The following is a 23,882-nucleotide window of genomic DNA, read 5'->3' on the forward strand; positions in this document are numbered from 1 at the left end:
CATCATTCTTATTCCATCCCTTTGATTTGTGCGTATTAGGTAGTTGTTGTGGAATTGTTAGATTACTTGTTAGATATTACTGCACTGTCAGAACTAGAAGCACAAGCATTTCGCTACACTTGCATTAACATCTGCTAACCATGTGTATGTGCCCAATACACTTTGATTTGGTCATGGTGGTGTTAGGATAGGTATTCTCCGTCTCTCACCAGACAAACTCCCTGCAGACAGAGCAGAAGGTGGGCTGTCCGAAGAAGGTGGCGGTGAACTCATGGTTCTTGATGAAGTGCACCTTGGGCTGTTTAATGGCTCTCCTTCGGTTCAGTGTCTTCGGCTCGTCCTCCACTTCGCGCATCTTCACTGTCGATTTAAACGCTGCTGGGGACACATGAAAATGATCAAGCTAATGATTCTATGTTCTCAGTCATACCATTGTGTCTGTGGGTGATATTGAGACATTTTGTTACAGTAGCTAGGATTCCATCCAATTTGCGACAGATTTTCATGCAAACATAAACAAATCTGCATAAAACTATATGCGCATTTTCAACCAGAATGTGTTTCCATCAAAATGACTTTTTGCGTATAAAATGCTGTCCGTGTTGATGTAGTGCACATAAAAAACTTTTGCTGATAAAATCCCACGTACCAAATGAAAAATACAAAGTTAAATGGGTTTCCATCGCATTTTCAACTCTACCGATGGTTTTGTCACAACAACTGTTGCGTTATATAGCAAATGTGCCTACAATGGTTTTGGCACAAGCACTTTAAATCATCAGCTTGCAGCGGGTAGGCTACCCACATTATGAGATTATTATGGTTAACAGTGATATTATTACTGTCAAACGGCAGCCAAGCATCGATCATCATGTCACCTTCGATATTTATTGCAAAGGAGCATCAAAGCCTTGCACTTTCACCACCCTGTAAAGCTCTTCATAACTTATTTCATCTGTAGCCTAATAAACTGTATGGTTTCCCGAGTCATAGTGGGAAGACCAAGTTTACTCCAATATGATGGTTTTTATTTCAATATTTGCACATAAAAAGGGGTTTCCAATCACCATTTCTCGCATAATACATTTTACAGAGACAAAAAGATCCCACCATGTCGAACGAACAAATTGTCTGTTGGCATTTCCGTTGGCATTTCCATCAGCCTGGTCGTGACGTTTTTCATGTTTTTCAGGTAAATCATCATGAAATGGTGGAAAACTGGTGATGGAAACGTTGTTACGTTGTTACAAATGGCACCTTGGTAAAAAATATATATATATGGAATTGCAAATATTCATGCACCTTGTATCTACAATGTTATATTCTAAACCGGTATAAGTTGAGTCTCAGAGTTAGAGATGATCTATTTGCTATAGAAATACCATTTATAAAACATGAACCATCAAATTGGGATATATTAAGGAAAAGAGATCTACAGACTGAGGTCACACTTGTTTGACTTTCAGAGTAAACCGTGACGACCTTCTGGGAAATGTGGATGCAGCTGGAGGAAGCCAAGGGGGCTGGGTCAAAGGTCATGAAAAGAAAATGAGAGCGGCGTGAGAGAGGTAAACAAAGAAAATAAAAACTGATATGAGGACTGTGAGAAGACACAAAAGAGAGTGAGGGAGGACACAGACAGGCGGGAAGATGAATAGATTGAGAAGAAGAAGAAAAGATCTCATTCCATTGACTGGTGTATATGTTTAGAGAAGAGTTGCTCCTGCCTGCCAGCTCTGGATACAGGCTGGTGACAGAGTCAGGCAGAGGGGGCTACTCAGACACACAGGCCTAAATATACCACAGTCTGGGCTGCATTTCAGGAAACCTGCAGAGAGAGGGGGGTATGATGGATGCTGCTCCAGCCTAGCCTAGCCCGGGCCAAGCCAGAGCAGTTTCAGCCTGAATGGGACACTCCCACATACAGTCCCTCCCTAGACCTGGGTCATATGCCAGCTGTAGATACACACACTCCCCCTTTCAGGGCCTGCAGGGCTTCTGGGCTAGGCTGAGCTCAATGTGACGAGCTGGCCTGGCAGACTTGTGCAGCAGCATATTTCTCTAAATCAAATCAAATATATTTCTCACATGCGCCGAATACAACAAGTGCAGACTTTACCATGAAATGCTTACTTACGAGCCCTTTTCCAACAATGCAGTTGCAATGTAAGAAAATTAACAAATAGACAGAAATAAAATATGAACATAATAAAATAACAATAACGAGGCTATATGTAAGGAGTACCTATAGAGTCAGTGTACTAGAGTTTGAGGGAGTTGGGTGAGTGATTGAGGTAATATGTAGGTAGGGGGTGAAAAGCAGATTAAGTGTTCAGCAGTTTATTGGCTTTGGGGTAGAAGCTGTTCAGGAGCCTTTTGGTCCCAGACTTGGCGCCCCAGGACCACTTGCCGTGCGGTCGCAGAGAGAACAGACTAAGTTGGGTGGCTGGAGTCTTTGACAATTTGTAGGGCCTTCCTATGACACCACCTGGTATAGAGATCCTGGATGGCAGAGAGCTCAGCCCCAGTGATGTACTGAGGTATACGCACTACACTCTGTAGAGCCTTGCGGTGATGCAGCCAGTCAAGCCTACCGCTGTTGCCTACCATCACCACCTGGGGGCATCCCGTCAGAAAGTCCAATATCCAATTGCAGAGGGAGGTGTTTAATCCCAGGATCCTTATCTTTGTGATGCATTTTACGAGGGCACTATGGTGTTGAATGCTGAGCTGTAGTCAATGAACCACATTCTAAGTGTTGCTTTTGTCCAGGTTGGTAAAAGGCAGTGTGGAGTGCAATAGAGATTGCGTCATCTGTGGATCTGTTAGGGCGGTATGTGATTTGGAGTGGGTCCAGGGTAAGCATTTTCTTGTTTGCTTATGGCCTTATACAGCTCGTTGAGTGCAGTTTTCGTGCCAGCATCAGTTTGTGGTGGGAAATAGACAACTATAAAAAATAAAACTCTCTTGGTAAATAGTGTGGTCTACAGCTTATCTATAGCGCCGCCGCCTCCGAGTGACGGGGATTTGGGTCTGTTCTGGGATGAGCCTTATGTCCTTTCCCTCTGATTCGTTGAAATAGAAGTCCTTATCCAAATCGAGGTTATTGATCTCTGTTTTGATGTCAAGAAGCTCTTTTCAATCATATGAAACGATGGATGAAACATGTTAGAAGCAGCGCAAAAGAAAAACACACAAAATAGCACAATTGATCAGGAGCAGCTTTGAGTATGACTATCCGGGGCCTCCCGAGTGGCGCAGTGGTCTAAGGCACTGCATCGCAGTGCTAGAGGCGTCACTACATACGGTGATTGGGAGTCCCATACGGCGGCGCACTGTTGGCCCAATGTTGTCCGGGTTAGGGGAGGGTTTGGCGGGGGGGGGTTTACTTGGCTTACTGAGCTCTAGCGACTCCCTGTGGCGAGCCGGGCGCCTGCAGGCTGACCATGGTCGTCAGTTGAAAGACTATTTCCTCCCACACATTGGTGCGGCTGGCTTCCGCGTTAAGAGGATGGGTGTTAAGAAGCGCAGCTTGGTGGGTTATGTTTCGGAAGACACATAACTCGACCTTCACCTCCCGAGCCAGTTGGAGAGTTGCAGCAATGAGACAAGATAGAAATTTTGGGAGATAAAAATCGAAATAATTATAATAATAAAAATGTTTAACTATTGTTCAGGAGCCCGTAAAACAGCGGCCATTCCCTCCAGCACAATTATCCATATACCACTAGAGGCCACTGTTTACTGTCTAACCAGTGTTTATGAGTGCTAGAGAGTACAGAGAGAGACAGAGAGATATACAGTAAGTGTCAGATTGAGAGCATGTATGTTTGGGCTACTACCTGTTGTGTCTGTGTCCTGCGTAAAGAACTGGATGGCCATTTGAACCTTCCCAGAAGGCTGCAGGTCTACCCAGAATTCAGCACAGCCATTGCCCTTCTTACAGCGCTCGGCCAGCACGGACACGCCCACCGTGGCCTCGGCCAATGGCTCCTCTGTGGTCTTCATCAGAATCACCTGCAGGACACGGCCCTCGTAGATGTGGGCGTCGAAACAGGACTTCCAGGCTGGGTACATAGTGGGTTTCCTCTGGACCAGGGTCTTCCCTCGCTCTGGAGAGCGAGAGAAGAGAGGGAGGGAGATGAGATACACTACTACATACAGATTACACATGTGCTTGTCACAAAGTGTGGTTGTGTACATGTGAAAGGCAGGGAGAGAGAGTAAAAGGTGAGAGTGAGAGGTGTGTGTATATACAGTTTGGTAGTACTCTATGGGTAGTGCTACTGACCAGTGCTGAGGGACTCCTTCATCTTAATGGCACAGAAGGGATCGTTAGTCGAGGGGGGCAGGACTCCCACATCAAACGCATTAAAGGCGATGCGCAGGAAGGGCTCCATGGTGACCACTCAGTCAGCAGCCTCCTGTAAAACAGACACAGTCAGGGTTACAATTATGAAAGACATAAGGCTGCACAGCACAAACAAACACTCATACTCAACACATATCCTAAAAACACAAAGTAAAAACACAAAAGGCACAGCTGTGGGCCACCAAAGAGACAGGAAATACAGAGGAAGTGGAAGCTACCCACTGTCACGTCCATGCTAAAATAACACCCTACATTGCGACATCAGAGAGGAGAGAGACCATTGTGAAAGACTCAGAAGAAGAATAAATTCCTCTCCTGTCCCAGGGACTATGTGAGAGAGTTGGAGAGAGAGAGCAATATAAGACAGCGGGAGAAGAGAGAATCAGACAGAAAATCATTGGGATCAGAAACACACGCCACATTAAGTCACAGAGAGGGAGAGTGCTCTAAATTTGGTCCGCCGGCTTTTCCTTTCCCTCCGCCAATAGTTTTTTGTTGGCCGACTTAGACACGCCTTTGAGATGTAGTCATAGGGGTCCTTCCCTGGGTCATGAGGCCAACCAAATCCCTACACCTGCAAAAACCTTATCGAAACCCAGAAAGGATGAGGTCGGTTTTGACGATATAGTGACTAAAACCTCTACCAAAGCGGAGACCAGGAGTATAGAGGAAAGAGGAGACAAGGCTGTGAGACAGCTGACTGGATACACAGCACAGCAACACAAAAGATTGTGGCCAGCATGCCGTTTGTGGACTCCACAATCTTACAGACCACAAAAGGCCTGACAATGTTTCCCATACAGCTTCAAAGCTAAACAAACCACATTTTTTCATGAAGGCTGCACTTACTGTCAAAGGATCCATGACGTTGGCTGGATAAATGTGAACTGGCAAGTCTAGAAAGACTGCTCACTCATCAGCTTACTGCTACCAACAATTTGAAAAGGTGACAGCAGTTTCCCGGATTAGGACACCTTTTGTTCCTACATGTCATTTCGGGGAATCGATGTCTTTCATAACCCAACGGGTCTAATTAGGGCTGGGAATTGTCAGGGACCTCACGATATAATACTATCACGATAGGTGCCGATACAATATGTATTGCAATTTGCACGATTGTCTATATATTGAGATTTCAATGTTCCAAATAAATTGCTCTATAAAAATAAAGAGAGTTGCACACTATATACAGTACGAGTCAATGGTTAGGACACACCTACTCAGTCAAGGGTTTTTCTTTATTTGTACTATTTTCTACATTGTAGAATAATATTGAAGACATCAAAACTACGATAACACATATGGAATCATGTAGTAACCAAAAAAAAAGTGTTAAACAAATCAAAATATATTTTATTTTAGATTCTTCAAAGTAGACAGCCACCCTTTGCCTTGATAACAGCTTTGGACACTCTTGGCATTCTCGCAACTAGCTTCACCTGGAATGCTTTTTCCAACAGACTGTGTAAAATCAGGCCTTCATGGTCAAATTGTTGCAAAGAAACCACTACTAAAAAGGACACCAATAAGAAGATGAGACTTGCTAGGGCCAAGAAACACGAGCAATGGACATTAGACCGGTGGAAATCTGTCCTTCAGTCTGATGAGTCAAAATTAGAGATTTTTGGTTCCAAACGCTGTGCCTTTGTGAGAAACAGAGTAGGTGAACGGATGATTGCCGCATGTGTGTTTCCCACCGTGAAGCATGGAGGAAGAGGAGGTGTGATGGTGCTTTGTGATTTTATTTAGAATTCTAGAATTCACACTTAACCGGCATGGCTACCACAGCATTCTGCAGCGATACGCCATCCCATCTGGTTTGTGCTTAATGGGACTATCATTTGTTTTTCAAAAGGACAATGACCCAACATACCTCCATGCTGTGTAAGTGCTATTTGACCAAGAAGGAGAGTGATGGAGTGCTGTATCAGATGACCAGGTCTCCACAATCACCTGACCTCAACCCAATTGAGATGTTTGGGATGAGTTGGACCGCAGAGTGAAGGAAAAGCAGCCAACAAGTGCTCAGCACATGTGGGAACTCCTTCAAGACTGTCGGAAAATCATTCCTCATGAAGCTGGTTGAGAGAATGCCAAGAGTGTGCAAAGCTGTCATGAAGGGAAAGGGTGGCTACTTTGAAGAATCTAAAATATTGGATTTGTTTAACACTTTTTTTGGTTACTACATGTTCTCATATGTGTTATTTCATAGTCGATGTCTTCACTATTATTCTACAATGTAGAAAATAGTCAAAATAAAGAAAAACCCTTGACTGAGTAGGTGTGCCCAAACTTTTGACAGGTACTCCATATATGAGTATGCGACTCTTTATTTTTTATAGCTTACAGTTTATTCACTGTTAGTTAGCACCTCTAAACTAAATACATTTTTCTCTGTGTGTGCGCCAGCTCCTGCTTTACATTACCCAAATATATTGCTCATCCTGTCTGCTGCAGAGGGACAAGAGAGAGCCATGAGAAAACTGCTGAAAGTGTAGATCCCCCAATTAAAAAAGATAAGAGGGTGCAGACAACTAGCGCAAAAATAATATTGCGAGATCGTCAAAACTATACGATATATCGTCAAAAATAATATGCAGCTGTATCCATTTCCCCCTCATCACTAAGGCTAATGGTAAGTGAGTGAATGGTGAACTACCTTCTTACATAAGGCTTCTTTAGAACAAAACATTTGAACAGCAGAGCTACAGTTCGTCACAGAGCTAACGTTAGCATGCCAAAGAGGGAGGCGGCATTCGCCTACATCATAATTCCCCAAGCAGCCATGAAATCCTACAGAATTCCTTCAAGAATTTCCACACAGCCGTTTTCTTGTGAGCTTTGTGTTGTAGCTACTCCAATTTCCTCTTTTCAGTGTTTGTGGCAATACTCATGTGGGTTAACAAACAGTGATTTCAGTGAAGTACTACTCTCCCGTAACCCAACTAATGTGACATCTCGTGACTCCAGCCACTCAGAAGTCCTGTGGCTGTTCTTATCAAAGCGTCGTGTGTTGGTACAGTGTGGTATTAGCTAAGGATATGATATGGTCTTATCCTTTAACTTCTCTGCAACATAACATACAGTATGTACTGCCAATGTAGTGGTACAAGTGTCCTTGTGTGTAAAGAGAGAAATCAGTCAGACACTGCTTTGTGTTCATGCTCATTTTTACATTATTGTATGTCAGTCATTATCTGGGTTAGTCATGTAGACTGGAACACCTTGTGGCATTGAGGAGCATTCAGCTCACAGTTACTGGTATTGTACATGTCTGAAGTCAGAACGGGTTCTGGTTTCATTAGGTTAACTAATGGTACTGCTCTCACTCACTCCCTCTCCGGGACTTAAAGTGAACTGTGAATCTGATCCCATTGAGGGATAGTAGTTAGTAGGGTTGGGTGATATCCCGATTTTCATACCGTTTCTGTACCATACCAGGGTATACAGTATTACCAAATGTGCACCCAAAACATGATAGGCAACAGGGATCTTGAGCCAGGAGGGGATTGAATGCATCGGCTGTAACCAAGAAGCTTGACATCTAACCACTTAGCTAGCAAGTTAGCAAACCAAATAGCTGGAGCCCTGAGCTGGGTAGAAGTTATTTGACACAGCTTAGATTTCTTATAGTTATAAGCAGTGACGCAGCACGTATTTAAAATCATACCATCGGTATTTTGAAATACCCCGGTATACAGTATATCACCTGAACCTAATGGCCTGAGGTCAAGAGGGCTGAAACAGCTGTGAGTGAAACTCTCCCACTGTCTTCCTCCGCCCACGCGCTACCCATGTAGATAAACACAAAAGATATGGTTGCATGGGAAATTGGGAATCCCTGCTTCCGGAAGTAGACTTTGGAGTTGACTTGGAAATAAGCCCAAAAGCAACTAAAGACTGGATGCCAGCAGTCTGAAACAGCTACAGTACATTGCATACCATTGATATATACACCATAGACATAGTAAATACATTTGCGCTCTCTTGTAGACTGGCAGCCATATGCACACAACGTTGTAAAAGAGATCTGTTGTCTCTCCAGAGAGACTGGAAAAAGTGTGCACAAGCAGCCGGGGAGGGAGTGTGCAAAAAAAAACAGGAGAGGGGAAAGAGAGACGGAGGGAAACAGCGGAGGTGGGCAGCATACTGAAAGGCAGGCTAGTGGACAGGAGTGAAAATCAAACATTAGCGACATATACAGTCTTCAGACCTCTCGAGAGTGGAGTCACAGAGACGTCCACTTGAAGAGGCTGTGGGTAGAATAGGTTTCTCTGTGTGTGTGTTTTCTTTAGGGAATATGACTTGGAGCCGGAGGGCCTCAACTGTGCTATTTAGATTAGGCACTCAAGTAACTATTTAGCTGTTGTGCTGAAATTAAAGGGCCAGAGTAACCATAAATATAAAACTAAAATATCGCATTTAGGTGCAATACGTGTTAATATACACTGAGTGTACAAAACATTAAGAACACCTGCTCTTTCCATGACAGACTGACTAGGTGAACCCAGGTGAAAGTGATGATCCCTTATTGATGTCACTTAAATCGACTTCAAATCAGTATAGATGAAGGGGAGGAGACAGGTTAAGGAAGGATTTTTAATCATTGAGACAATTCAGATATGGATTGTGTATGTGTGCTATTCAGCAGGTGAATGGGCAAGACAAAAGATGTAAGTGCATTTAAACGGGGTATGGTAGTAGGTGCCAGGTGCACCAGTTTGACTGTATCAAGAACTGCAACACTGCTGGGTTTTTCACACTCAACACTTTCCTGTGTGTATCAAGAATGGTCTACCACTCATAGGACACCAAGCCAACTTGACTCAACCGTGGGAAGTATTGGAGTCAACATTAGCCAGCATCCCTGTGGAAAGCTTGACACCTTTTAGAGTCCATGCCCCGACAAATTGAGCCTGTTCTTAGGGCAAAAAGGGGGGTGCAACTCAATATTAGGAAGGTGTTCTCAATGTATATATCTTGAGGGAAGGAATATTCAGTGGAACAACACAGACCAGTGTACATTCGTAGAAAGGTTGGCATTCAAGAGAGATGTCATTAGAGAGGGAGGCAGTGGCCTCAGCACTAAGCTCAGGGCTCTGCCCAAGCAGGACTGGCAGGTTTAGACTGGGAGCTTCTGTTTGGCTCAATCATCATTACTTTCAGCTGATCTGCTATCTACAGTATGGGACAGGGGCAATGGCAATGACTGTGTGTTTCCATCATGTCATCATGCAGTGTTTCAGTAGCTGCTGACTCCTGGCTGCTACCTACATACATGGATGAGTAAAGTAATCTTTGCCTGCTCATAGTTGGTTAAAGTCGCATGATGCACACCAGATGTTATCAATGTCACCGGCTGATGTCCACTGAAACACTTATCTTCCATCTTTTAGACTACAAAAGCACAAATACATGTACCTGCAACTTTTACATGTTGATGTTAGGAGGGTGGCTGGAGATAATGAATTTGATGTTGAAAAATTGTGAAAATTCCCTTTAAAGCTGGAATCCTTCATGGTGTAACTGCCACGTCCATTTGCGATATTACATTAACAAAAAAAGTTACTGAAAACAAAGAAAACCCAATAACACTTACAATGTCTGCGGGGCGCCGTTTCCCTCTACTGTGGATGCCATATTTGGGGCGGCAGATAGCCTAGTGGTTAGAGTGTTGGACTAGTGACTGAAAGGTTGCAAGATCAAATCCCCGAGCTGACAAGGTAAAAATCTGTCATTCTGCCCCTGTTCCTAGGCCGCATTTGAAAATAAGATAAGAGCTGAGGGAATTTCCATATGTAAAATGTTTCAACCATTTTCCATCCTAAAAATTAGGACTAAGCTTAGATTTCTGGTCACACAAATGGAAAAGAGGTTTTAGGAAATATCTTGCAGAACACCTTGAACACCAAAAGTATTTTAAAAGTATTAGAAATACATTAAAGCACAATAATGTTGAAGAACCCTGCCAACTATCAACTACTTTGAAGAATCTCAAATATATTTTGATTTGTTTAACACTTTTTTGCTTATTACTACATGATTCCAATGTGTTATTTCATAGTGTTGACAATGTAGAAAATAGTCAAAATAAAGAAAAACCCTTGAATGAGTAGGTGTGTCCAAGCTTTTGACTGGTACTGTAGTTTTTAGCCTGAGCACTGCTGCGTGAGGGAGAGGCTGGCACTATATTGCTGCAGCTGCGGAGGTTATACGGGGCAAGTAGACAACTCTGCTACAGCTAAGAGTAGCTTGAGGCCACATGCTGCACTTTCTCCCCAACCCCATTCCGTTAAAAGAACAGCTCGTTGTAGACTACTCCTTCTCATTTCGCTAGATGTTATATTGCATTAGTGAACTCTCACTCCACTTGCTACATACACATTGAGCCTCTCTTTGCCACTTTGTCTGGCCAAACAAAACAACAAGCTACACGTGTGAAGGCTACATGTCTTTTTATGGGGGCACAACGCACATCATAAAAAAGACATTGAAAAGTTGTACATTTTCTTAAATGTATTATTTGAAATGTCATGGTAAATCCTTGTATGTACCAATGTCACAAGGATATTTTAATTTCATTTAGAAATATAATTTTCAGGGTTAAAATCAGGTCAAAATAGGCCTATATATTTATATATATATATATATATATATATATTAGGCTATATATTTTTAGCTCGCAAAAATTAATACTAACAAAACTATTTGAATACTAACGTTCGTTCAAAAATTAATAACAGTGCACATCCCTATGACAAACCAAAGTTGGGTCACCTGCTACTGTCCTCCCCTCCACTGGCATACTGTCATGTTCAGCGCCTAACTGTTTTCTTATCATAACTGTCATCTGGTGGTCAAAGCAAGACTGTGAAAACATCTTCTTTTTCATCGCTCTACCAAACATGCTCTCTCTCATACTGTACACTGTCTGCTGCTGGGCTGGCTCAGGGTCTGTGTTGGCCTGTCCATTAATCAAAGTGCCTTGATGTGAATTCTCTGTTCAACAACAGAATATGGATCCGTCAATCTGTCTGAGTTCACAGTGAGTGTGTAGAGTACATGCACAGGCCCCACCACAACCAAATGTTCACACCCGGGAAATATGACATAAACACAGCTGGTGCACAATGTTAAGAATCAATCTTACACAAACCATTTCCCAAGCAGTGGGATTCCTCTAGCACCAGGATTATGAGATTAGAACCCAGGCTATTCCAGGCCAAGCTCAATTCAGTTCAAACAGCATTTTGTCACTCGGACTCCAAGACTGAGCAGCGAAGACTGTGTCCTCTGAACGGTAAAAGGCTCTCTGTGCTGTTGACAAAGTTCTACTTAGACCTAGATGGCCAGAGTGACTGGAACCTGAGATGTGAGAGAGAGGAGAGATGGGGGGGAGAAACTCCAACCAGAGGACAAGGAGGGTCTATTGAGCAGGGCCAGGCCCAGCCCTAGCAATTACAGTTAAGCAAACAGCCTCCACGCAATAATGAACCTGAACCTACGTCAGCCTGGATTAGATAATAGCTACTGTGTGTGTCAACTCAAAGAATAATGTTTTCTACTGAAGTTATTGCTCATTGTGACAGAAATTGCCATTTTGACTTTGGAAAAAAAGGGCGTCAGTGTAATTTACTACTCTATGTCTGTTAATACGTCATCTCTTTGTGTTAATATGGTTAAACTATATGGCAGCTGCTTGTGCAAGATAACCATGTCCTTACACACAACTAGAACAATAGAGCAAGCATAAATTAGGTAGGGAGGGGGGTAGTCTCATTTTGCCATACCTCCAAAATCACATTGTTGTTTGGAGAATTCTGTATTGTATTGAATTCTGTATTGAATGGTCCACTGGCTCCCAGATGCAAGATTTTGATTGGCTGTTACATTTCAAGAACCCTCCCTCTTCTGCTTGAACACTCTCAAAGAAAAGAGACATGTTGGTGAGTTTACCTACAGGCTATGGTAAAAGTGTAGTGTATCAAGTGTGGCCAACAGTCTGTGATTTATTGAAAGTGGATAAATGGATGGTAATAGTAGTTTCACAATAATCAACGATCAGGTTTGTATTCTGAAGGAATAGCAGGCACATACACAGGTCAAAGTGTGAAGAAGGGTAAGAAAATTGCCACGGGTGAATACACGATTGTCTTCTGGACTCCGGAAACTTTAATTGGCTCAGAGAAATGGTGAGGCCTACTTCAAACATCATTGTTCCACGAGCGTCTCATTGGATTGGCTGTCGATGAGGTCCACACAATGGTTCAATGGTGATCTGGGGGAGGGGGGGATGGAGGTATGGCTATGTGGTGAGAGAGGGAGTGGTGAGTGGATATGGTTGCAGCTATGTGGGGTGGGGGTTATACCATGAGTATGTGTATGTACCTATGATTTGATATGCCCTGGTATTATTTGACTTGTAAAATGAGTGTCTGATGTGTGTTATCTGCAAATTCTTTGATCAGTTGTGCTTGTGCATTTTAGTATACACACTACCGTTCAAAAGTTTAGGGTCACTTAGAAATGTCCTTGTTTTTGAAAGAAAAGTACATTTTTTGTCCATTAAAATAACATCAAATTGATCAGAAATACAGTGCAGACATTGTTAATGTTGTAAATGACTATTGTAGCTGGAAACCGCTGATTTTTAATGGAATATCTACATAGACGTACTGAGGCCCATTATCAGCAACCATCACTCCTGTGTTCCAATGGCATGTTGTGTTAGTTAATCCAAGTGCATAATTTTAAAAGGTTAATTGATCATTAGAAAACCCTTTTCCAATTATGTTAGCACAGCTGAAAAATGTTGTCCTGATTAAAGAAGCAATAAAACTGGCCTTTTAGACTAGTTGAGTATCGGGAGCATCAGGTGTTCATGGGAGTGTCTCTGTTTATTGCACATCAGCCAATGAGGGTACCTGTGACAAAATTATCAACTTTCTGAGCGCATTTCTTTTAATTTTCTGAAATGAGGAAAAACATTCTCTGCTCTGCCAATTACTGAAATGAGACATGCAATAGCCTTACTGTCTATCACCACTGAGGTTTTGGAGGATGATGAACACTTAAGTGATGATGATTTATGACAACTTAGGGCTTTGGATTAATACTGTAGGCATTGTCTCATCTGCTTAACACTTCAAAAGCCTTACGGTATGTAGTCTAACATATTCTTGTTGTGGAAACAGGCCCTTTTACCATTGAGCTGTATGGAAGAGTAGAATGTATGCCATACACACACTGTAAATAAATAATTTAGCTTAAAGATTTGTCGTAATACTCATTTATCTAAAGCAGTGGTTCCCAACCTTTTTCAGTTACTGTACCACTAACTGAATTATGTGCATTTTACCTGTAAGCCTATGGTCTCATGAATCCACCATACCCCCTGTGGATAAGCCAAATACCCCCTGTTGGGAACCACTGATTTAAAGTATAGAGTGGGCCAAGATGTGACCTGTCACCCATAGTTACCTGTTCATAAAGTTATTTGTTTTAATCTTTCGCTTTTCACTTGACCAATAAAATCCAGATTTGGAAACATCCATGGTCAGTGGATGTTATGACTCTATTGTAAATGAACTTGTAGTTGCCATTTCTGGATGAAACAAGTAAAGTGTACTACACAACTTTCAAAACAGAAAACGTGTGGGCTTTCCCCCCAGTGTTGGCCTAGAGAATTGTGAAAAGGCTATAGCCGTTGTGTTACTGCTTTTGCAGTGTACACATCACAGCCCATAAAACATATACCGATATACAGTTTCAGACAGCAATAACAGGAACAATGTTAACAGTACATCAAATTGTAAGTAAAAGAATAATGACCAAAATAAACAGTAAAAAAAAGGAACACAGAATATGTTCTATTCAAATAATTACACAACAAAGAATGTAACGTTATAAAAGTAAATACACGTGTTTTGTGAGTCTACATTGTCATTGGTTTCAGTACTACGCCTTATTTCCTCTTTCTTACATTACTTCTCTGTGGAATTGAAGATCATTTCCATTCTAGGGTCTCAGCACTACAGCTGAAATCAACTGTCAACGTTTGTGCCTCTTTGTCTGCATGCCAAACGAGCAGACCGTTTCTTCTTCTCCCGGTGGAAGTTCAGTTTGTGGTTGCTGATCCACCTCACTAGTTCCTCGTAGTTCAATTTGTGCAACAGATTTATTTGAAAGTTCTGGAAGCTTGGGTAGCACCTTCCAGGTGTCAAAGCAAACACCTTCTGATCAAGAAGCACAAATACTATATGGTTGATGTCTCAGATCGACTTGAGGTTGAGTGCTTTCCAGACTCTGGCTTCAGCTAACAGTCTTCATCAAATCATTGCATGAGGTCTTGTCTGCTCTGCAACGGTCCTGCTGTCTTTCTGTGCCATGTCAAACTGGACATGGACCCCTGGATGTTGGATGAGGTATTTTGTGAGGCGCACATGGTGTTTGCAGTTCTTGCATCAAATACTTTGGTATTGCTCTGGGCTGACTATGTTGAAGACATATACCACTGTATCATATGATGCAAAATACATCATGCTGGGATGATTTCTGTATTTTGAAAGTTACATATTTTGAAAACTTGATTGCTGACAAAACAAAACATTTTGGGACTACGTCAACAACGGACTAATGAAACAAATACCAAACGATGATTAAAAAGGACAATTCCACCCAAAAACTGTGATCACTTTAGTTGTCACTTCTAGTCGAGGTTGCACCAAAAACGATGCTTGTAGCAGTTGAATTCCTATATCTGGCGGGCGGTCATCTGTCTCTGGGTCCCTGAATAGGCCTCGTCTCGCCAGACTCTCAGTGCTTTCCTGAACAGACAGTCTTTTGGTACTTCTGGCGTTTGAGACAGCTGCGACACATCTTTTCGTTTTAACTCTAGAATTTGCACTTTCCCTCACAAAACAGAAATTATTTTTATGTCATTGGCACATTTATGTATATTGCATTCAGAAAGTATTCAGACCCCTTGACTTAATCACATTTTGTTACGTTACAGCCTTATACTAAAATGGTTTAAATATTTTTTTACCCCTCATCTGTCACGACTCCGACCGAAGGACACTCCCCTTCCCGTTCGGGTGGCGCTCGGCGGTCGTCGTCGCCGGCCTACTAGCTGCCACTGATTATTTCCTCCCCCTACTTATGTGTTTATTGAGTGCACCTGTTTTGAGTTAGGTAGTTAGTAGTAAGGCTTTATTAGTCAGCCGGCCCGCATGGTTCCTTGTGCGGGATTAATTATTGTGACAGTCTGTTTGGTGTACTTGTGTGCACGTCTACAGTTTAAGTCCCCCTGTTTGGGGCATTTGTTTGTTCAGTACGCCCTGTGTTTTTGTGAGGGTTGGCTTATGTTTCACTACACTCAGATCGTTACAGAATCCCGCACCTTGGAATGGAGTCAGCAGGAGCAACAGCCACTCCCCTCCCATCGATGGAAGAGAGGGTTCTACATCACACCACCGTTCTCCATCGGATCGGCGATGGATCTGGTGATGGAGAGAATGGACCGATGGGAGAGAAGCGGTCTCCTCTCTCCACCTTCGGCCCCCCCTCCTCAGGACTCCCCATCTCCCGACTCCAGCACCCTCCGTCTTACGCTCCCGAGGGTCTATGATGGAGCGGCAGCAGGGTGCCAGGGGTTTTTACTCCAGCTAGAACTATACCTGGCCACCGTCAGACCTACTCCCTCGGGAGCGGAGAGGGTGAATGTCCTCATCTCCTGCATCACGGGTTGTGCTCTGGAGTGGGCAAACGCAGTTTGGAATGGCCCAGACTCAGCTAAGGAGCACTACCCCGAGTTTTCTCGCCACTTCCGTGCCGTGTTTGACCATCCTCCAGATGGCCGAGCGGCGGGAGAACGACTATTCCATCTCCGGCAGGAGAAGAGGAGCGCCCAGGATTACGCGTTGGAGTTCCGTACCTTGGCAGCAGGATCCGGGTGGAACGACAGGGCCCTTATCGACCACTACCGGTGTAGTCTCCGGGAGGACGTCCGCCGGGAGCTAGCGTGTCGGGACACCGCTCTTTCCTTGGATGAGCTAATTGACATGTCCTTCCGACTGGACAATCTGCTGGCTGCCCGCGGGCGTTCGGAGAGGGTCCTGTGTGTTCCACCACCCAGCACCTCCACCTGTTCCGATGGAGTTGGGAGGGGCTTTGCCGAGGGGTACCGGAGGAGGAGGCTCCCTCTGCACCAACTGTGGTCGGAGAGGACACACGGCCGATCGGTGCTGGGGGGGTCCGTCTGGGAGTCGAGATGGCAGGCGGAACATTTCTCGATCACCCCAGGTGAGTCAGCACCAAACTCACCCAGAACCCCCTGTTGGTCACATGTTTGTCTTGATTTTGTTTCTTAAATTTTTCCCCTCTTCCCAGCATAGGGCGCTAGTCGATTCAGGCACAGCTGGGAACTTTATGGATATATTAAATTAGGTGTTCCGCTTGTGCCGATAGATTCTCCCTTTCTCGTGCACTCCCTAGATAGCCGGCCATTAGGGTCAGGGGTGGTCAGGGAGACCACGATCCCACTGGACATGGTAACGCAGGGGAATCATAGGGAGCGTATCAGTCTCTATATTATTGGTTCGCCTGCGTTTCCAGTGGTGTTAGGGATTCCCTGGCTGGCCCGGCACAATCCTAAAATTTTGTGGAGACAGGGGGTTCTCCAGGGGTGGTCAGAGGAGTGTTCTGGAAGGTGTCTGGGAGTTTCCGTCGGTGCCACCTCGGTGGAAAGTCCAGACCAGGATCCCACAGTGTGCATTCCCCCCTAGTATGCAGATTTGGCAATCGCTTTTAGTAAAAAGAAGGCGACTAAATTACCACCACATCGACCGGGAAGGGATTGTGCGATAGATCTCCAGGTAAACGCTGCGCTTCCCAAGAGTCACGTGTACCCATTGTCCCAAGAGGAGACGTTGGCTATGGAGACATATATCACGGAGTCTATGGGACAGGGGTACATTCGGTCCTCCATTTCACCCGTTTCCTCGAGTTTCTTTTTTGTGAAGAAAAAGGAGGGAGGATTGCGTCCGTGTATTGATTATAGAGGTCTAAATGCCATCACAGTGGGGTTCAGCTACCCACTACCTCTCATTGCTACGGCAGTGGAATCCTTTCAGGGAGCGCAGTTCTTCACAAAATTGGATCTCAGGAGCGCGTATAGCCTGGTGCGTATTCGGAAGGGAGACGAGTGGAAAACCGCATTTAGTACCACATCGGGCCACTATGAGTACTGCGTCATGCCGTATGGGTTAAAAATGCTCCAGACATTTTTCAATCCTTTGTAGATGATATTCTCAGGGACTTGCACGGGCAGGGAGTGGTTGTTTATATTGATGACATTCTGATCTACTCAGCCACTCACGCCGCGCATGTGTCTCTGGTACGCAAGGTGCTTGGTAGACTGCTGGAGCATGACCTATACGTCAAGGCTGAGAAGTGTGTGTTCTCCAAACGAGCCGTCTCCTTTCTGGGTTATCGCATTTCCACCTCGGGGGTGGAGATGAAGGGTGACCGCAGTAAGGCCGTGTGTAATTGGCCGACTCCGACCACGGTAAAAGAGGTGCAGCGGTTTTTGGGTTTTGCCAACTACTACCGGAGGTTTATACGGGGTTTTGGCCAGGTAGCGGCTTCAATTACCTCACTGCTGAAGGGGGGCCCGGTGCAGTTGCGGTGGTCAGCAGAGGCGGACAGAGCTTTCAACAAGTTGAAGGCGCTGTTCACGGATGCACCCGTGTTGGCGCATCCGGACCCCTCTCTAGCATTCATAGTGGAGGTGGACGCGTCCGAGGCTGGGGTGGGTGCCATGCTATCACAGCGCTCGGGTATGCCACCAAAACTCCGCTCCTGCGCTTTCTTCTCGAGTAAGCTCAGCCCAGCGGAGCGTAACTATGATGTGGGGGACCGGGAGTTGTTAGCGGTGGTCAGGGCTCTGAAGGTGTGGAGACACTGGCTTGAGGGGGCTAAGCACCCCTTTCTCATCTGGACCGACCACCAAAATCTGGAGTATATTCGGGCAGCTAGGAGACTGAACCCGCGGCAGGCAAGGTGGGCCATGTTTTTCACTCGATTCCGGTTCACTTTATCATATAGACCGGGCTCCCAGAACGTGAAGGCGGACGCACTGTCCCGCCTTTACGACACGGAGGATAGGTCCACCGAACCTACTCCCATCCTTCCGGCCTCAAAGCTGATGGCACCGGTGGTATGGGAGGTGGACTCGGACATTGAGCGGGCGTTACGGGCTGAACCCGCGCCTCCTCAGTGTCCGGCGGGGCGGAGGTATGTGCCGCTTGGTGTTCGGGACCAACTGATTCGGTGGGCTCACTTCCTACCCTCCTCGGGTCACCCTGGGGTGAGGAGGACAGTGGGGAGCCTTCGGGGGAGGTATTGGTGGCCTACCTTGGCTAGGGACGTTAAGGTTTATGTCTCCTCCTGTTCGGTATGCGCCCAGAGTAAGGCTCCTAGGCACCTTCCTAGAGGGAAGTTACAACCCCTCCCCGTTCCACAACGGCCATGGTCACATCTATCCGTAGATTTCCTGACCGACCTTCCCCCGTCTCAGGGCAACACCACGGTTCTGGTGATTGTGGATCGGTTCTCTAAGTCCTGCCGTCTCCTCCCGTTGCCCGGTATCCCAACAGCCCTACAGACTGCGGAGGCATTATTCACCCACGTCTTCCGGCACTACGGGGTGCCGGAGGACATCGTTTCTGATCGGGGCCCCCAGTTCACGTCCCGAGTATGGAGGGCATTCATGGAGCGTCTGGGGGTCTCGGTCAGCCTGACCTCCAGTTATCACCCCGAAAGTAATGGGCAGGTGGAGAGAGTAAACCAGGAGGTGGGTAGGTTTCTGCGGTCGTACTGCCAGGACCGGCCAGGGGAGTGGGCGAGATACATCCCCTGGGCTGAAATGGCCCAGAACTCACTACGCCACTCCTCTACTAATGTGTCCCCCTTTCAGTGTGTGTTGGGGTACCAGCCGGTCCTGGCACCGTGGCATCCGAGCCAGACCGAGGCTCCTGCGGTGGAGGAATGGGTGCAGCGCTCCAAAGAGACCTGGAGGGCCGTCCAGGAATCCCTTCAACAGGCTAGTGGACGGCAGAAGAGGAGTGCTGACCGCCACCGCATTGAGGCCCCCGTGTTTGTACCAGGGGACAGGGTCTGGCTCTCGACCCGAAACCTGCCCCTCCGCGTGCCCTGCTGGTAGCTTGGGCCGCAGTGTGTAGGGCCGTTCAAAGTCCTGAGGAGAATAAACGAGGTGTGTTATCGATTACAACTCCCTTCCTATTATCGTATTAACCCCTCGTTTCATGTGTCTCTCCTCAGGCCGGTGGTAGCTGGTCCCCTACAGGACGGTGAGGTGCTGGAGGTCCCTCCTCCCCCTCTGGACATCGAGGGGTCCCCGGTGTATATGATACGGGCCATTCTGGACTTGAGACGCCGGGTGAGGGGCCTGCAGTACCTCGTGGACTGGGAGGGGTACGGTCCGGAGGAGAGGTGCTGGGTACCCACCAGGGACATTTTGGATCCGTCAATGTTGAGGGATTTCCATCGCCTCCATCCGGATCGCCCTGCGCCTCGTCCTCCGGGTCGACCTCGAGGCCGGTGTCAGCGCGCTGCGGGAGCCACGCGTCAAGGGGGGGTACTGTCACGACTCCGACCGAAGGACACTCCCCTTCCCGTTCGGGTGGCGCTTGGCGGTCGTCGTCGCCGGCCTACTAGCTGCCACTGATTATTTCCTCCCCCACCTTATGTGTTTATTGAGTGCACCTGTTTTGAGTTAGGTAGTTAGTAGTAAGGCTTTATTAGTCAGCCGGCCCGCATGGTTCCTTGTGCGGGATTAATTATTGTGACCGTCTGTTTGGTGTACTTGTGTGCACATCTATGGGTTTTGTGTTTTCCCATTTTGTGGGTTTTTTCTGGACAGTTTAAGTCCCCCTGTTTGGGGCATTTGTTTGTTCAGTACTCCCTGTGTTTTCGTGAGGGTTGGCTTATGTTTGCCGTTTCTCTGTGCATTAAAATAGCACTCCCCTGAACTCTCTGCTTCCTGCGCCTGACTCCTCACCCACTACACTCAGATCGTTACATCATCAATCTACACACAATACCCCATAATTACAAAGCAAAAACTGTTTTTTCCCCCCAAATCTATTAGAAATAAACAGAAATACTTTATTTACATAAGTATTCAGACCCTTTGCTATGAGACTTGAAACTTAGCTCAGGTGCATCCTGTTTCCATTGATCATCCTTGAGATGTTTCTACAACTTGATTGGAGTCCACCTGTGGTAAATTCAATTGATTGGACATAATTTGGGAAGACAGACCCCTGTCTATAAGGTCCCACAGTTGGCAGTGCATGTCAGAGCAAAAACCATGCCATTAGGTCAAAGTAATTGTCCATAGAGATCCGAGACAGGATTGTGTCGAGACACATATGGGGAAGGGTCCCAATTTTTTCAGCATTAAGGGTCCCCAAGAACACAGTGACCTCCATCATTTTAAATGGAAGCAGTTAGGAACCACCAAGACTCTTCTTAGAGCTGGCCGTTGGCCAAACTGAGCAACCGGGGGAGAAGGGCCTTGGTCAGGGAGGTGACCAAGAACCTGATGGTAACTCTGACAGAGCTCCAGAGTTCCTTTGTGGAGTTGGGAGAACCTTCCAGAAGGACAACCATCTCTGCAGCATTCCACCACTCAGGCCTTTATGGTAGAGTGGCCAGACGGAAGCCACTCCTCAGTAAAAAGGCACATGACAGCCTGCTTGGACTCTGACCATGAGAAACAAGATTCTCTGGTCTGATGGAACCATCCCTAGGGTGGTTGGGCTCCCGAGAGGCGCAGCGGTCTAAGGCAATGCATCTCAGTGCAAGAGGCGTCCCTACAGTCCCTGGTTCGAATCCAGGCTGCATCACATCCGGCTCTGATTGGGAGTCCCATAGGGCGGCACACAATTGGCCCAGCGTCGTCCAGGGTAGGCCTTCATTGTAAATAAGAATTTGTTCTTAACTGACTTGCCTAGTTAAATAAAGGTTAAATGTAAACAATATTTTTAAAATGACAGTGAAGCATGGTGATACCAGCATCATGCTATGGAGATGTTCTTCAGCTGCAGGGACTGGGAGACTAGTCAGGGTCGAGGGCAAGATGAACGGAGCAAAGTACAGAGAGATACTTGATGAAAACCTGCTTCAGAGTGTTCAGGAGGTTCACCTTCCAGTAGGACAGCGACCCTAAGCACATAGCCAAGACAACGCAGGAGAGGCTTCGGGACAAGTCTCTGAATGTCCTTGAGTGGCCCAGCCAGAGCCCGGATTTGAACCCGATTGAACATCTCTTGAGAGACCTAAAAATAGCTGTGTAGCGACACTCCCCATCCAACCTGACAGACCTTGAGAGGATCTGCAGAGAGGAATGTGAGAAACTCCCCAAATACAGATGTGCCAAACTTAGCGTCATACCCAAAAAACTTGAGGCTGTAATTGCTGCCAAAGGTGCTTCAACAAAGTACTGAGTAGAGGGTCTGGATACTTATGTACATTTTATATTTATTTTGAATTGTTTATACATTTGTTAAAATTTCTAAAAACTTGTTTTTGCTGTCATTATGGGATATTGTGTGTAGATTGATGAGGGAAACAACCAATTGAATCCATTTTAGAATAAGGCTGTAATGTAACACAACGTGGAAAATGTCTAGGGTTCTGAATACTTTCCCGAAAGCACTGTATATACTTTAATATGAGTAGAAGATTGCGACAGGAGTCACATTCTGCTTTTGAAAACCCATCACTCAGCGTGACAGGTCCCATTATCTCTTCTAAAGCCTGTGTGTAGTCAAGTCGCAATAAAGAAGATTTACTTTGCAAAAGGTTATGTTTGCTCCTGTTACAGTCGTACGGTTCACCACAAACAAGGTATAGTCTACGTCAACATATTTTGATGGGGTCTTTGCGATTTCACAGCCATACTCATGCACAATTGCACCTACGACACTAATCTATTGAGCTCCTCCGCCCAAACAAGGCATTTGATTGGTTTGATGTGTTGCGAGGCGCCACCGATTTAGACCAGGTTCCCACCATTTTTTTCAGCTGATTTTGTGCATTGGACTTCCCCAGGCTTCCCGTTTAGGGAGGGGGTTACAATGATTAGTGAATATTTAAGGACACGTTTGTGATCAACTTGGAATATGACCATTCCCTAAAGTGTTCCACTTTCACCTAAGCTTTGACAAACAAAATAAATAAAAACTACCATGACATGCTCTCTTTAATGGTGACTACTGCTGTGGCAAGAAAGTATTAAAATGATTTGATTGGACTAGATTTGATAGTGTTACTAGCATTTTGGGCTTTTGATTCTATCTGGACCTATTTTATAACACACTCTGTAATATAATATGTAAACCCATTTCCACAGTTTTGCATATCACTTTAACACCCCTTACAACTTTGAGTGTGAGGAAGTATTCTACAGTAGAGACTATACTGAGTAAATGAAAACCTTCCTTTCCCATCCATCAGATGATAATGCATCACTCTACCTACACCACACACACTGACAGAGGTCATGACAGCAGACACAGCCTAGAGCGCACATGGGCAGACACCAACACACACAGGTCAATGAGACATTCCAACCAGACAGACAGAGAAAGTCAGAGGGAGAGGGGTGGAATAACAAGTTCAAGGTCAGAGCAGCGTGTCTGTGGTCATGGAGTGCTTTCGCATTCACTTTCCCCACCGTACTTACCCGACTCTCAAATCAATACAAACACGTACACAATGTCCTTGTAATACATAAAGGGTTACACTAAATTGTTGCCATTATAATTTTTGAGCGACGGCCTTAAGCTTTTTGCCTGTGGCTATGGGTTCAAATGGTAATTTTTCGGTTTTTAAACAACTAATTGACCGACGTAGGTTCAATTATTTGAATTACATTTCATTCTGTTTTTTTCCCCCTCTGTGAACTCGATGCTCCGTTTCTGAAGAGATAAATCAGATCAAGCTGTGCTATGTAGTAGGGAGTTGAAGTTTCCAACAAGCCAACATTCTACATAATTACCACATTTCCAGTGCGAAACTAACTACAATGACCATAATCCATTGCACGTCCGCTTACTCGTCTGACCTGTGTTGAGCAGACACGGAGACCCCGTTAACTGAAAGAAGAGAGAACGCACGAGAGGGATAGAAAGCAGTCACTTGCGAGGTATCTCTAGCTGAAAATACATTATCTAAGTGATTGATAAAAGTATGCCTTATTTACTTGAAATAACTACTAAAATAGTGATTTTGTCAGACAGCATAGGTAGCAGATTATTTATAATGAAATAAAGTCAAATAAATAAATATTTTATTAAAAGGAAATGAATGGGAATAAATGGTTAATAAAATAAGGAGTAATGGGAAGTCACTACCATCATGGGACTTTTATTATTTGTTCTATTCTGTGTTGTTACAGCATTCCACCCACATAATGCATTTA

At 45.2% G+C, this 23,882-nt stretch overlaps 1 protein-coding gene across 2 annotated transcripts in view; it reads right to left on the reverse strand.

The window, feature by feature from the left end:
• Positions 1-23,882, reverse strand: part of LOC112254422 (protein kinase C delta type-like) — a 38,044-nt gene that overhangs the window by 10,437 nt on the left and 3,725 nt on the right. The window contains exons 2-4 of one of the 2 annotated variants that reach the window (XM_042324336.1): positions 4,292-4,424; positions 3,843-4,112; positions 210-375 (exon numbers count right to left, since the gene is read on the reverse strand). In XM_042324336.1, coding sequence (XP_042180270.1) covers positions 210-375; positions 3,843-4,112; positions 4,292-4,400 — 545 coding nt within the window. In that variant the 5' untranslated portion in view covers positions 4,401-4,424. Of the gene's footprint in view, positions 1-209; positions 379-3,842; positions 4,113-4,291; positions 4,425-23,882 lie in introns of both variants that reach the window. The other variant, XM_042324335.1, reaches the window with a different exon arrangement.

This window comes from Oncorhynchus tshawytscha, linkage group LG07 (genome assembly GCF_018296145.1).
Source record: "Oncorhynchus tshawytscha isolate Ot180627B linkage group LG07, Otsh_v2.0, whole genome shotgun sequence".
Taxonomy (NCBI): domain Eukaryota; kingdom Metazoa; phylum Chordata; class Actinopteri; order Salmoniformes; family Salmonidae; genus Oncorhynchus; species Oncorhynchus tshawytscha.